Source organism: Apis laboriosa, unplaced genomic scaffold, assembly GCF_014066325.1.
Source record: "Apis laboriosa isolate Shangri-la unplaced genomic scaffold, ASM1406632v1 scaffold20_cov151, whole genome shotgun sequence".
Taxonomy (NCBI): domain Eukaryota; kingdom Metazoa; phylum Arthropoda; class Insecta; order Hymenoptera; family Apidae; genus Apis; species Apis laboriosa.
This window is the reverse complement of record NW_025222327.1, coordinates 493804-510992: the sequence shown is the minus strand read 5'-3', so window position 1 is coordinate 510992 and position 17189 is coordinate 493804. Positions and strand designations below refer to the sequence as shown.

At 27.8% G+C, this 17189-nt stretch overlaps 1 protein-coding gene across 1 annotated transcript in view; it reads left to right on the top strand.

Moving 5' to 3' along the window:
- LOC122712740 (semaphorin-1A-like) overlaps positions 1–17189 on the top strand; it is a 41595-nt gene that overhangs the window by 11283 nt on the left and 13123 nt on the right. Inside the window, exons 4-7 of the mRNA XM_043932588.1 lie at positions 13585–13933; positions 14759–14841; positions 14919–15017; positions 15887–16171. Of these exons, the coding sequence (XP_043788523.1) occupies positions 13585–13933; positions 14759–14841; positions 14919–15017; positions 15887–16171 (816 nt within the window). The remainder of the gene's footprint in view (positions 1–13584; positions 13934–14758; positions 14842–14918; positions 15018–15886; positions 16172–17189) is intronic.

Below are 17189 nucleotides of genomic sequence, written 5' to 3'. Positions count from 1 at the left end.
GCAAAGCGCGATATTATTCGAACGCAGTAGCTTATCAATCAACCGATTGTCATTGCTGCATAATAATTAGATGCCAGGTATGCCAAGCCCATATTGATTTTGTTATTGATTGAAAATTTTCAAACGTTCAAGAATTTGCGCTACTTTCAACGATATCCCTGAACTCATTCCAATAATGTTACATTTGGTTACCGTCACCTTGCAACGTAATAATAACGTTGGCAATTGAAAGAAAAATGTGGACACGGTTGACAAACCAATCGTTGTACATTCGTTTCTCCTAGAATCATTACGATAGATAAATTCGCAATAAATGGGGCAATGTCAGTTTATTATTCCAATACTACCTATTTCTGTTGCAAACGTTTGAAGTATGAACGCAATCGATATCCAACTTCGAAATTACTACTATTCCTTGCACGCAATTCCATTCGCCATTTTACTTTCAATACTTTCGAAATCTTCGCATAACTGAAGAATTCGTACAATAGGAGAATGATAAATTGAAAAAAAAATTTTAAATTAATATTCAAATTTTTGTACCATTAATTACTCTTCTATTTTTATTCTTCAATCAATTTTAAAATATAATACTCCTTAAAGTTTAAATCGATTTTAATCAGTCAGAAAATATAACAATAAAATTAATACAATATTTTCTACAAAAATTAATAGCGAAAAGTCAAAGTGATCTCTTCTCCTATTCTTAAATTACTACGTATATAATCGAACACTTCATATAGATACGTCGCAAAAGACTATTTACTATTATGATCGAGCATGGAAATAGGTTGAAACTCGAAATATGTTTATATATACATCGACTTCGAAATTTCCAAAATAAACTTTCCGTTTCTAACGTAGATTTCGCGCAATCATCTTTAACTCGCCATTGTTATTAAACTTTACATCATTCATCGAGCCCATCCATCAGTCGCCTAATTATCGCTTGTCGATTTTTAATCGTCGTTAAGAGATCCATATTCCCCGATGTAACGAGGTCACAAATAATAAATGATCCATCGTCATTGGAAACCGAAAAGTCGAGGGATTAAATTCTCAGCAAACGACAAGAGATCAGTTATATATATAAAAGTATCTAACGGATAAAATCGCACGAGAATAATACGTTTCTCGAGGCACGAAAATATTATTCGTTCAAGAATCAGGAAACTAATGAGCAGCGGTGTCAGGTGGCTTCCGGTTGAATGGAAGAGATAGTTCTAAAAAGTCTACATTTTAAAAAGTCTTTCTATTCTGCTATGAATCGAGACATTTTTTTTTTTTTTTTGTAATATATTTATGGATTTATTAATACGAAGAATACGTACAAAATGGAAAGAGGTAAAAATGGCAGGGAAATTTATGATTCTTAAGTGTCTAGGTGAGAAAAGGAAGCAGATAATGGATGATAATGCTTATAAGAGACTAGAGATCAAGTATACAACAGTCCATTACGGTTATATTTTGTTCTTGAAAAGATTATGGATATATTTATGCATTTATGCAAAATTTGAATGTGCAAAAATTTGCAGAATATATATAAAAAAAGCACAAAATATCCAAAGTGTAGTACAGAAAAAGAATGAAGCAAGTTTCTATGTAAATTCTATTTTTCTTTTCTTTAATAATAAAAATTAATAAAAATTTGATTTTGCATAAATTCGATTAATAAGTTGTGCGTTATCAAAATCGACAATAATTTTACGTGAAATATTATAAGCGTGTGGAGTATAATGAATATAAAGCGATTTTTTTTTTGATAAGAATATAAGAAAAAGTAAACAATTTAACAATATGATGCTAATTTACGAATTTCCTTGTTTCGAATTTTAAAAAGATTTTTGCATTTTTACTTTGAATTTTCAAACTATTCTAATTATATTGAATAATAATATTACAGCGAATCAAATATAATAAATTTAATTGCTAAACCATATACGCTATACCAAATAAATTCATCTAATTAACGATCATTGATCCGGAACATGAATGTTATTTAAATATCAAATCACTTCAAGACACATGCCGGTATAATTATATCATTTGATTTTTAACTATCTACATCGAAACATTAAAATTTATCCTTCAACAGAGATCGATACAAGGAGACCTCGATTTTAATAATCGTATCATGAGATTACTTGTCAGAAAATTATGGCAAAAAGGTTAATCAAACTCCTTCGTTATCCGGATAAAATTGGTCGAACAAGGTCTAATCTCCGCGACACGATAGATAAAATAAAGAGATCGTTGCATGCAAAGTAGTTGTAATCTTTGATTCTTTATTAATCGTAATTCGCAGCGAGATCGAGCAATATACATAGATATTCAACGATCGTTTACCTTGCCAAAGAATTCGATATGTTCCGAGAAAATTTCGGTCCTTAATGAAACGCCTCCATAAAGGGAAATAGGAGATCAGGGAGGGAATTCGGGACGATATTTGGCGACCATCTATTGGTAATACCATATTTCGAATATCTTGGCCCGTTTAGCTTATAGATATATTTTTTTTACGAATAAATGCAACGAAAGAGTGGTTTAATATCCTCGTTTTATTTCTTAGAGAGCAAAAAATTATTGAAAGAAGATTGGAATCGTTAGAACTAATAATTAGTTTTGAATAATTTGTAATAAATTAATCTATGACACGTTTTAGCATTTATTTAAACGAGCATCAGTTTCGGAGAAAAAAGTAGAACAAGCTCTCCTTGAAGTAAGAATATTAATGGCACTTTCAATTTTAATTATCAATTTTATTATTTGATTTTTATTAAAAATTAAAGTTATTTGCGTTTGTTGAATATTAATTTTTTTTTTTAATACCATACGATATAAAAGTTTCGATGTTTATTATAATTTTTACGTAACGAATGATGGTATTAATATTAGCAATAATATTAATGAAGGCGAAACACATTAGCAGCCAAAATTTCTTTGTACTAAATTCAACGAAATATCAATTTATTGTGTAATTTAATCCTTTATGGTAGTAGCTACGTAATTGTTATTTGCATCATTAGTGGAATTGTTCTCCTTTGTTTCGTAATATCAAATTATTGTCGTAGATAATGATACAAATATAATATAAGTAGGGAAAAAATGGTTAATACTATCCCAATTCATATCTAATATTCATTAATATTTTTTAATAGATGAGTATACAATCGCATTATATAAATTTCCTCTTTTTAAAGAATTAAATACGAGGAAAAAATGTTCTTTTATAAATTAATCAATTATCAGAACTCGAAAAATTACAATTTAGTAAATAAAATTAAAAGAAACTCAAAACAAGTAATTAGAAAAATAAGTTTTGAAGATAAATATTCTTGCAATTTTTCATAGTAATAAATTTCCAACTTATTTTGATCAAAGAACTTTTTAATAAAATCAATTTAGAACTTCGGATTTACCATTATAAGATTATTGTAAATAATATTCTTTCAGAAATAAAGATATTTATTGGATAATTTATCTTGAAACTCGATTAAACTTCATTAAAACTAAGAAAAGTTTAAATCGCTGTAATTCCGAGGATAGTGACTTCCGGTCAACGAATAAGAGATAATTGGAAGCGCGAAACTTTACCCTTTAAAACGCTTTTTCATTTATCCCGATACGACTTCCAGTTCCCGAGATATCGTCGTGTAAAGAAAAGCGTAATTTTTAATCGTTTATTATCTTCATCCTTGTCGCTTACTCGGACCTCTCGCTCGCACCTTGTTTCACTGATCTATTCCAAACTGCAGACAAGCGACAGACGCGATTCTTGGAAAAGCATAGTACGCATTTCCAAGAAAAACAAGTAGGTCAGTGGGTCGCTGGCTCATTCATAATCTCTGCAATGTATTAAGCGCCATGGATACTTTGAATCTTTATATCTCGACAACCGATTGAGATATCGGGATAATTCAAAAAGTGAATTCAATGGCATGGTTTTCTCTATATCTTGAACGGGATTTGATAACAAAATTTCTATTTTGTTATCAAAATCGAAATTACATATGAGAATCTATGTGAATACAATGATGATGTGATATAAAATATATAATAATTTAATGTGTGATTTATACAATGTTTGATATATTTTCTATTATTGTTAGTATATTGGTTGAATAATTGAACATATTTTAATTATGTAAAAATTCATATACGTTACACGTTTTTATATTTAATCATGGAATATAAACAAGCACAAAATGGAACAAAAATATTGTAAAATGGAGACAGAAGAGTATCTCGCTTTGCCAGATCATTAGAATCATTACAATAATCAAAAAATATTTTATCGCAATCCTCGAATATTTGTCTCGCCATTTCAAAAAATTCAACCAGTTCATTCGACAATTAATAAATTTGTACTTTATATCGTATCAGTTTCGACATTGCATTTATTGAAATTAATCAGCTTCTCTTTGAAAATATGTAGAAAATAACAGCAGTTGATCCTATGCGATATGTACCTTGATTAAAAACTCTGCCGCGGGTCATATATCATCGATTTCTGTTTCATCGTGAAAACCAGTTACTTATCCGCTCGTGATGTTATTATATCAAAAAGTAAAATCTTTTCTTGCTTCGAAAGAATTTCGACTTATCTCGAATTAAAGATAACAATTCGTAATACGATTGTATTGAAGATATATTTCAATTTTAATTATTTATTTTATTCGAATTATAGTTAAATAGATAGATAATTATAATACGAATATATCTATTATTATATTATTTATCTATATTATTTATCTATATTAATCATTGATTGTTATATTATATTATTTTAAAGAGTTAAATTATAATTATTTCATTTTAAGTAATAATTAGGATATTTGAGACTTTCGAATATCTAAATATAATTATATCAATATATTAATTGATATTTACATTCTACATATTGATCAAGTCATATTGATCAAGATAAATTATAATTATTTATTTCGAATAAATAAGCCTTTAATAATTATATTAATATCCTATAATAATAATAATTATAAATGATTATATTTTTAATATTATTTATTATTACAAATTAAAATTCATTTACTGATCATTTGCCTCAATTGAAAATTTAAAAAAATTTCTTTTGTCTTTAAATAATAACTTTTTCATACTTTTATCCTTCGAATGCTTCTTTTAAAGTCGAAACAATGGTGAGAATCGTTTGAACAAAAATCCTTAGTTCTTGGTATACGAGTCGTGAAGTTCATCATATAACGTATACGAGCTGTATTCGTTTTTCTTGGCGACACAACTTTTCGGAAACATCGAGCTCCCCGTGACGTGTAATACGCTTATTTGAATTTACTTGGCCAAAAGTTTCTTGTCCTGAAACTTGCTGTGCTCAAGCTATTTCCACTTTTGGTTGCATTTAAAATCAAAGGAATAAATTTTGTTTTTTTTTTCTTTTTTTTTTTTTAATTCCAAGATATTTTTTTATGTAAATCAAAACAAACTTTATGAATATAATTATATTATAATTTGATTTAAACATTCTAATTCGTTATAAGATTACAAATAATTCTGAATAGAATTATAATTTAGCATTCAATTTAATAATTGATATTCTATGTGATAGAAATTGATTAATATTTCATATAAATTAAAAATAATTTCTAGATTATATATTTTAATATATAATTAATAATCATATGAACAAGATTTCATATATTTATAGAATTTTATGCAAATCTTACTTACTAATCTAATAGTGAGAAAAATGATCTATGTAATCTTTTGTTGTTAATTACAATCATCTTGGAAATAATAATTACATGTTCCTCGATGATTCACTAGAGACTTTGAGACTGATACTTCCTGTAACAAAATAGTATCACGAAACGCTCCATAATATCCTTAATCAATACGTAATTATCGCGTCTAATGCACATGATGTATTATGGGTCAACGATAACCCACGCGATGTAATTATAACTTATGAAAGTAGCCATGTTCTGAACAACTCCATTAATTTTATCCGTGTTTACTATATTTACGTGTAAAACATCTCGGAACAAATTTTATTATTTCTTGATTAAATGTTTTGTTTTTAATTGAAAATTTCTTATTCCAAATAGTATTTGAGAAATTTCGAGAAAATTAGAATCTTAAATAATTTTATTTTAATAAATTCTTATTTTACTTCATTGTTTTTAATTTATAATTGCTATTAAATTGAATTATGATTCACGATGAATTAATGCAAATATTTCAGGAAATTTATTGTTCGAAAATCTTTATTCATATATATTTCTTTATTTTCATAATTTGAAAAATTAATTTTAGCATTTATTTTTTTTTACGTTAAAAATGAAATTTAATTTAGAATTTATTTTAAGTTTAATCGTGTTCTTGATAAAATAAAGAAAAATTTTTATAAAGGAATGTATTGATAAAAATATGTATCAAATATTTTATTCTAAGTGTTAAGAAAAGTTTTAAAAATAAGTCCAATTTTAAATTTAAGCTTCTACATGATAAAGCAAGATTACTTTTAATTATTAATTACACCGATTTCAGGAAATTATTTCCTGAATTTCTTTATAAAGACCGATCTTTTAGAAACGAATGAGGTTAATTAAATATTTGCTTTAGGAAGACGACTTCCTTTGCTTTCTCTAGTCGTTTTATCATACACACGAAATCAATAATGATCATGTCTTTCCTGCAATTTATATTTTGATTTAGAGATGTGCATGTACAAAAATTGATATTGATTAGCCGGTTTCTATCAATTCTATTTTTAACAAGTTAATTATGAAAGGTAATCTTTCGCTATCAAAAGTCATGAATAGCAAAAGAGAAATTTTGCTTCCACGTTTCATTCAACTTTAATGTACATCGCCGTAGTTTATTAAAGTAAGAAGCAGACTGTCTCGTAAACACGTTGTTTTGCAATGCTATGTCTAGTGGAAGGAAGAGGAGTTTCGAGAATAATTACTCACGATCGTGTCAGTCGTGTTAAATTACTTCATCGTAATTACTTTGAGACTAGATATTGACTCGACACGATAAAAGCTGATATATTTGAAAAATTCGATGTGGATGAATTTGTTAAAAAAAGAATTAATATGATTCGTATAGAATATTTTAAAAGAAAATGTTTGAAATTAGAAAGAAATTGGAAATTATTGACTAAAGAATTAAAATTTTTTTCATAAACTTCTTCTTAATACCACATACTTTAATACATTAATAAAATGTATTTTTATATTGTGATTTTTAATTTAGAAAGATTTCAATGTATAATGATACAATTATTATATAAATTTTCAAATAAAAATTCATGAAAATATTCTTAAATTACCATTATAAGAATGATATAATTATAAATATTAATACGATGCAATGTTTGCATAGTTATAATTTATGTAACAGAAACAACAACACGTTATATTATATCTACATAATATTAATTCAATGCTTCATTAAATTTACATATAATCAAGGATAAGTAAACCTTATTCCGGCATAGTACAATGCATTTCGCGACCTAATCACTTTTAAAATATTCACCTTTTTAAGTTAAAAGCGAAAATCATTTTCGCAATTACATAGTAGTTAATAATATGGTAGCAATTTAACGAAACTAAATTTATACATAGTCAAAAGTGCAGAATAATTTTCAATGAAACACGTTCATTTATAAAATATCGAGCATTTCATATTTTCAATCATTTTAATTTTATTCTTATTTCTTATTTTCATTTCATCTGGCAACAAAGTTTTAAGAAATTTTGCAGAAATATTATTCAAGTTGTAGTTTCTTTCAAATAGATAACCTTCTAAAAATTCATCAAAAAATAAAATGTGAATAAATGAAAAATAATATAAATAGATTTTAAATATTCTTTTAAACAATTAGATAAAATTTACGTTAAAAATTCTCAATCTCTAAAAAGATAAATGTAATTTCTTTATTTATACAAAAAATACAATTTTTCACCATTTTAATCCAATCTTTCTTACATACCTCTCTTTTGAAAAGATTATATATAGGATAAATTTCCAGAGTTCAAATGTTAGATATCTTAACACGAGTTTCCAGAAAAATCTGAAACTTCTTAGAATATTTTTATCCCTCTTCCAAGATTCTATTAGCTAACGAAAATATCCCCCTTTCTAATAATCTTGAAAGCACATCTGCATCTCCATTAAGCGAAATAATTCTAGCTGGGAAGATGAGAAAGAAGGAGAGGAAAATGCATGCATGTTTGATTCGAAAAGTTTGTCGAATGCCCGCGAAGATTTCCAAAGTTCTCCCCTCCCCGTGTATATTCGTCCCCGATGTATTGCCACGGAGAGTTTTAACATCGGCCATTCGGGCCGAGTAAAAACATTTTGTTACGTAACATTGGGGATAGAAACTCGCAGAGACATTTAGAAAGCACCGAGTTGGAAAACATATTTCGAATAGAAGTTAAACTAAAATTCAGGAAAGGAAGGAAACACACACCCGATCGAAAGTTCACAACTTTTCCTCTTACGGCGATTCATGCATTGAATCAGGGAGGAAATGTTTGTTTCCGGTATTACTCGTGTCCATTTTTGAAAGTGTGAAGTAACTTGTTGATGTTGTACGATAGATTATAAAAATTCCTGTGTCAATATTTAATAATTATCCTTAATATTTGTTATATTTAATATCGTATTGTTGTTATTAGGGAAAAAATACGAAATTTTTTAATCTTGTTAGGAGGTTAATATTTATTGTTATATTTAATAACTATCGTATTTTGTATTTTATTATTTTAATATTTTATAGATAATAATTTATATTAAATGTGAAGAAGATAATATGGAAAGTATAGAATAATTATTAATATTATATTTTCATTTTATATTATATTTCGGTAAATTTTCAAAATGATTTTTATTTTAAAACGATAAATATACACGATGTTACACGCAGGAATTTTAATAAAATTATATCCTAAAAACTTTTTCATAAAAGTAAATTGTTTTTTTCAAAGTTTATCGAAATTAATTGGTTATACTATAAGCTTTTGATAAAAAATTTTTCTACAAATTTTATGAAAATACATATAACTACGTCAAATAAACTTTTTATTTTATACTGTTGTTGATTTTTCGTAAATGGAACGTTATACGATATTGCAAAGGTGATTATATAATTTATTTAATTTTTCGATACAATGTTTTAGTTATTCAATTTTTCAATTTATTCAATTTTCATTTCACAGTTAAAAATTCAAAAGCTTCATTCAGTTCATATTTTTGTATCGTATATAAAATAAAATTCAACATGGTATAGCTTTATTTATAATTTTTAAATATAAAAATTATCTTTCCTTGAATATTAACATTATCTATGTATTCTTACATGTTTAATTTTTAATACATCCATCAAAAATGAAGATAGTTTATTTTATCCACAATTATTACCATTAAAACTTTTCTCTGCACTGTTTCATGCGTCAAATTCCAGGAAGTTGTTGAAAGGCACAATCCTTTTTTACCTCTGTGTCGTATAAACGAAACATTTGGCTACCAGATGCTGATATATTTTTGGCCTTCCAGTTCATTAAACTGTTCTGATTGATTCTTTAAACACTTCATCCATTAATACTCCTATGCGATAATCAAGTTATTTATACATATTATAATAAAATTCTATTGTATATAACTTTCAATTTTTGATAAATAATTATTCAGAAAATAAATTATAGATGAATAGTTTATAAAATCTTTAATCACTCGATAAAATTCAAGTATCTGTTAAATCACACAAATTTTTTAAATATTTTTGAAACAATTTTATTCCTCTTCTGTTATTCTATTTTAATACTTGTTAATCCAATTATTATATATATATATATATATTTTAATCATTCATTCAAACTTATATTCCTTATATAATGAGTCGAAAAAAATGTTATATTCTCCAACAAAAAATATGCAACATCCATGTACAATTATTTAAAATATTTGATAACTGCACAACGTATAAAAATGACCATATGTTTCTCGCAACAAAAAATTTATTCAACCTAGTCTCATGACTAGTACTCATATCCTTTTGTTAAAATCCTGTTCTCTGTAATCACGATACTCTCCTCTGTAATTCGCTCTTCTACGAAAATAACGAATTAATTAAAATTCACCGATCCATACCACCGGTCCTTAATTAAACAAAAATAGGAGCCCGAGATTAGCATCGCATTGTTGTAAAAAAAAAAAAGAAAAAAAAAAAGAAAAAAGAAAGGGAAAAAAAAATGAACGAAGAAAATTGATCAAACCCTTTTTTTAAAAGATACTCTCGACCTGGTAACATTGGCTCAGCCTCAACTTCGTCACCCGCCTATTCATCTAGTCGAGTGTTTTCGTGATCAAGGATCCGCAGCTTTATTAAAAGCAAGCAAGTGTATTTACTGGAAACTGCTCTCGTAAGCGCGATGGTACTTTTGAAAGAGCGAGACGCTTTCCTCTTTGACGGGAGAAACGAACAACAATTTGCACCCGGAGAAGTCGCTGCGTTTCCGGACCGTTGATCATCTTTTCAACCAACGCCTTCCCCGAATTTCTACGCCCGAATTTCTAATTACATGATTCCGCTCAGCGTGCTTGACGAGGCCGCGCTCTTTTAACGGTGCAAAGACCGTTTCACACTTTCGCGCTTTACCGCGAAAATTCACTCTCGAATTCATGGCACCGCGGGGACTATTCGTCCACGTTTTCATCGTGATAAATGCGACGATAAACGCAATTGCAGATTGTTGGTGATTCTCGGCCGAGATTGAAGCCCGTGGAATTAATGCAATGTTTTCGCATTGGGCCGGACTTTCGTAATAATATTTTGAATTGTAATATGTAAATGTTGAATAATAATTTTGCACTAGTAATTTTTTTTTTTTTAAGATTCATATTTTTCTAGGGAATTTTCGTATGGATTTATCATACATGGTAAATCACGAGGAACTTATTTTTTTTTTAAGGAGATTAGAAAAATTAATTTTATTTGATCTAGTTTTCTTGATTATTAATTTTTCAAATTGGAGATTTAGATATTTTCAAGAACGATATTTGGGTAGAAAATTATAGATGAGATTCATATTTGTTTAATTTTTGTACGGATTTTTACGGAATCAGTTTTAGAAGAAGATCAAGAAAACTAGTAGTTTTAATAACTCGTAATTAATAATTCCTTTTTTTTTTTGTTTTAATTTAATTAGTAACTTTAAAAGCTATCATCAAAGAAAATTATATTAAAGCAAAATTTGCTTGTAATGAAATTTCATCCACGATAGCTTTTAAAGGTTAAGTAGTGAACAATGTGAAGAAGAGAGGAATTGTTATCATATTTCAATTAATTTTATATCTCATTAATCTCAAAAAAATGTTTGCATAATTTATTTATTTGTTAATGTAATTTATTTATTTGTTAATGGTGTAAATTCTTGAAATATAAGTTTTGACAATTTTTTTGTATAATTTATAAAAGATATTCTATAATCATTCTCTCAAATTAATGTAAATATTAATATTAGATTTTTCAAATTTTTTTATTTTTAATCTTCCATATAAATTTTTTATCATTATTATTTTATATATTATTATTATTCCATATATTATTTCTACATAAAAAATTGAAAGCCATTATATTTTTTTCCAAGGAATTCTCGAGTTTCAAGTAAACTCGTAAACCTACAACTAATATAATTATAAATTTATAAGATCTCATCAAAATATTTTCACAAATTCATTGATAATAATAAAGAAAGAAAAACAATATTTATTCACATTTTTCGAAAATTTTTTATTAATCTCAAGAAAGTCATCCCAAGTTCTAAACGAGTCCCTTTTTTAAGATGGGATAACTGGGACACCACTCTTTAGCAATAACTTCCTAGTGAAATTAACTTAGTTTCAGAGAAAGTTCACTGCAAATAATAAACTCGTAAATCCTGTGCATCAAAAATTGAGAAATTTGTAAATATGATGATAACTGTTATATAAGAGTTCAGTAACGAAACTAAACTTTAAATCCGACTTCAACTAAACTCGATTTCTCACAAGACGTAGATAAATCATCCCTGTATATCGTATTAATCCTACTTCCGGATTTTCCATCTTTTGAAGAAATTTATTAAGATTATTATTTTTTATTTTTCCGAGAAAAATGTATTTAAAATTATATATTGCATTTTAAAATCGTGAAATCAAGTTTTCAGAATATTTATTTGGAGAAATATTCATTTTCAATTAAAGAAAAGTTAAACGCAAAGTGGGTTATTACACAATTACTTAAATTATTTTTGGATGGATTATTATAGTCAAATATTTTATATAATATGACATGTTTCGGTAAACTTTTTAGATTATTTTCAATTTATTTAATAATATTTATAATTTATTTATAATTATAATTATTTATATATAATTATTTATATATAATTTATAATTTATTAATTAATAGTAATTTATAATTTATGTGTATATATATATATATTTATGTAAATTTTTTACATTGATCTTTGAACGATAAGTTAGTTTCTGAAATATTGAGGATGAACAATGAACACAATATTTTTACAATATTCAGACAAAATTCAAATCATTTAAAGATTAAATATATTAAATATATTATTTTATATTGATCTATATCTCACAAAAGCAACGTTACTTTAATGCCAATATTTTCTTCTTGCCACTGTATAACCTGTATTGCAACGTTTAATTATTCAAATAAGCTTCATAACTGAACCCAAGCAATCTTGTCATCCAAAATTGACCTTCTTTCCCAGCTCAATTTACGAGCACTTTAATGACAATAAAAAGTTCGTCATCTCTGAGAGCTACTATCTTCCGATTTTCTCCTCCTTCGCGACGAGGAGGATGTCAAGTCCATCGTTTTATTCAATGTTTTATCGAACACGAATTATCCTTTCTTCGTGCTAATGCCCCACGAAGAATGGGGCGCATTAATGGTTTTTAGCCCCGCTCGTGCGGAATTAACGAGAAGGTGACAGAAAACTTTCGCCACGTTTTCTTTCACCCGACTTCCATTCAATCTTCTCCTCAGTTGGATCACGTTTCTATAACCTTATTGTCCCTGGCTGAATTCTTAATATTAATGGCCATCCAATGGTGTACTCCAATGCTGGCCGTGATTCAAAGGCTAACTAATCGTGTGACATATACAGTTTCCAATTAATTGTGTATTTAGAAGAAATAATTATTATTTGAATATCGAATAATGTAAAAAATAAGAGCTAAAGTATAATTCAGTTTATTCGAAGTTTAAACTACTATCCTCGCAAAAGGGAATATTTTATATATAAAGACAAAATTTGCGTTAATCTTACCTTACAATAAAAAATCGTATTATCATCTCCTCAAATGTTTCACACCTTCTCAATTTCTCAATATCATTGTTCACAATTCATTATACAAGCAAACGTCGAAATAGCATCCCCTGAAAAGAATCGTATCGCGTACAAATCCTGCAATTGCAGTTCATATCGAAAAATATAAGAAATAAGATGGGAGGGGTTAATTGTCGAAAATCGATGTTAAATGTGAAATGAGAGAAATTTATCGAACGATTTATAATCGTTCCAGAGTCGACGAGCGACGTCACGGAAGGTGTTTACGCCGGCGAACGTGCCCGATTGGTTTATGGGGTGTTCACGACCCCTGTGAATTCGATCGGGGGCTCGGCCGTCTGCGCGTTCTCCATGAAGAACGTCCTCGAAGTCTTCCAGGGTGCGTTCAAGGAGCAGGAGACCATAAACAGCAATTGGCTACGTGTACTTCCGGAAAAGGTGCCCGAGCCAAGGCCTGGTGCATGCGTGAACGACTCCAGAACGCTTCCAGACGTGACCGTAAACTTTGTGAAAGCGCACCCCCTCATGGACGACGCGGTCCAATCCTTCTTCTCATTACCTGTGATAACCAAAGTCAGCTTCAAGTAAGTTATTACGCTTTCTAGTTCACTTTATTTCATTGATTTCTGAAAAAAAAATAAAGTTTCACGATATAATGTATAATATTTAAATTTTCAGAGAGAAAAATAATATATTTATTGTTATTGTTATTGTTTCTATGATAGATGTGAAAATTTTATTTTTAGGGATTGATTATGAATTCTGTTATTCGATGATTTGATTAATTTGATTTAATTAATAATTCAATGGATGATAAATAAATATGTGAATTGTATTCAATAATTTTTTTAATTTTGAATTTAATATTCTCATTTATGCTTTCGTTCAATTGTATATATTATAACTTATTTTATGATAGTATGTTGTAGAAAATTTCTCGAGTAATTAAATTTCACGATCCAATTATCTTGATATATATTAATCGTTGAATATATCTAGAGCTTGGTGGAATTATAGTTGTTAGCAGTAGTAATCAGAAAGTGAACCAGACAGAAACTAACTTAATATTTAAGTCAAATATTGCCTGATAATAATTTATGGTAACTTAAGTAAGATTGCTAAATAAATAAGATTATACGAATTGGCAAAGTTGTTGAGCATTAATTTCTCTCTACAAAACAACGGGATAAATTATTTAGTTTCTGATACTAAAATTTGTAGGAGAATTAATCATTCTGATAATTGAATAATTAGTTGAATATATAATACTTTAACTCTATACATTAATAAAAATATTTTTATATTTAAGAAAAATTATTATTAACGATTTCTAAAATTAAAATTTATATATTCTCCACAATCTTCAAAAATGTTCAAAAAATGTAATTTGAAAAAATGTTATGTTCCAGCTACAGATTTACCAAAGTTGCCGTGGATCCTCAAGTGAAGGCGTTGGATGGCAAGGCCTACGACATTCTGTATGTCGGGACAGGTGAGTTACAACAATTGTGTGTACCGCAACTAACAAAAGCACGGATTTAATTATGATAATTTCATAATTATGCATAGACGACGGCCGAGTTCTCAAAGCGCTCAACACTCGTGCACCGGATTCACTGAGCAATGTTAGCCAGGTCATCGTAAGCGACGTTCAAGTGCTGAAGTATGGTAAGCAGTACTCGAAAATTTCCACGACTTTTTCTTTTTTTAACGTCTGAATAAAACGCTCGGAGCTTCGTGAAATTCGACGTTCGATCGTGCATGTCCGATAAGCATCAATCCAATTACACGATGCAAAATAGGAAATTTCGAAGATGGATCCTGCATCCAAATTTTAATTTTCAAGAATTTTAATTTACGTTTCGTTCATTTTTTTTCTTTTTTTGAGAAGAAAAAAAACAAGATGGAATTGTTCATTAAGATTTTATCATTTGAAATTAATTTTCTTAATTATATAATTTATTATTTATAGGATATTTGTCAAATTTTAATAAACTATTTTTATTTATAGCTACATTCTTCACGAATTTAAAATTTAAAAAAATAATTACGAATACGTATATTATTTGAATTAAATGAAAAATATAAAAAATAATAAGAAAGATGATAATATGAACATAGATCTAAATTTTTAGAAACGAATAATTGTTCAACGAATAATTACATATTTCAATCAATAAAATTCAAAAAATTGAATATTAATAAGATAAAAATAGATTTTCAGACCTGACAAAAAGGTACACACTTACAATTAATTTACCAAAAGAAAATAATATTTTTTTTCAATTTCTATATTATCTATATCTATAAGTAACTAAACCAAATTAATTAATACTATAATAAACGCAATAGCATATAAATATTTCTTTCAATTATTGCCAAAAATAATTATACTTTTATGCAATTATTTTAATTAGTTATCTACCTTAAAAAAATAGATCTTCTTCTGAAGAAAGATTGAGAGACACTGCTCCATCCCCTTTCGCACGTTTAATCCCTACACGAGAATTAAAGTGTTCAATTCCGTTCACGTGCAGGACAAGCGATCAAGGATCTGTTGGTGGTCCACCTGGCCGGCGAGGCGAGCAAGTTGGTCGTGTTTGCTGACTCCGAAATTCGCGCGGTACCACTGCACCATTGCGATGCCCCTGCGGCGGCCACCTGCGCGTCTTGCGTCGGTCTTCAGGATCCTCACTGTGCCTGGGACGCGACCAAGAATCTGTGTGTGGCCGTGTCGACGAAACTGCACGACAGCGACGCCGACAAAACCCTGTTCCAGGACATTGTGAACGGGAGACACAAAGGATGCGGCTACGAGCCAGGTAATTCTCGTTTATGTAAACTCGACTTAGTAGGGTTGAAACGTTTCGAGGCTCGATTACCGACGATCATTATGAAACGTTATCGACCGCGCGTCTCTGCCGACATTATAAAGGTCGGTATTGTCGTTCTCGCTTGGAATACCTATTCTTTTCGTTTTTCGAATGAATAAACGCTGTTGGTTTCTTTCTTTTTCCTTCTTCTTCTTCTTCTTCTTCTTCTTCTTTCTATTTATTTTTTCTTTTTTCTTTTTTTTTTTTTTTATTTTCCCGTGAAAGAAATAGCAGACTGAGATTACTTGGCGCAATGTTGTTCAGTTGAGATTCGGTTGTTCATGTGGATCAAAGAATTATGCGAGGATTTTTGAAATGGTAGTTTCGGATTTTAAAAGTAGATGAAGGAATTGAGATTATTTATTCGATGATATTTCCAAAGAAATTCATAAAATGTATGATTTCTTTTTTTATATTAGTTTAATAATTATAGAAAATGATTTATATGTTTTATTATTTCTTGAGTATTTAATAGTAGTAAGTTTGTACCAAATATATGTGAATATTATGGAATTATCATGATCTTTATGATATATTAATAAATATAATTTTAAATTATCAGTATCAATTGAACGGAAAACTAAAGAATAGACAAAAAATAAAATCTTTAATAAAACCAGAGAATAGAAATAATGAATTGTATTACTTTTTATTTTATATTATTTTTTTCTTAATTTTCTTTTAGATATATTAATTCTTTTACAAAAAAAAATTTTTTTTATTTTATTTTATTTTATTTTTTTATTAATAATATATTAATTGAAATAAATATATTAGATTATTATCCTCTATATTCACTAGATATTGCATGATATTGATCGGTTTATTATCTTTCTTTATCACTTTAGCATTTTTGATCAATAAAAAATTCATCTGTAAAGATAAAAATACTATAGAATAAAAATTTATCATCAAAAAATTCGAAAAATTTTAATCATTAAATTCTAAAAAAAAAAAAAAAAAGAAA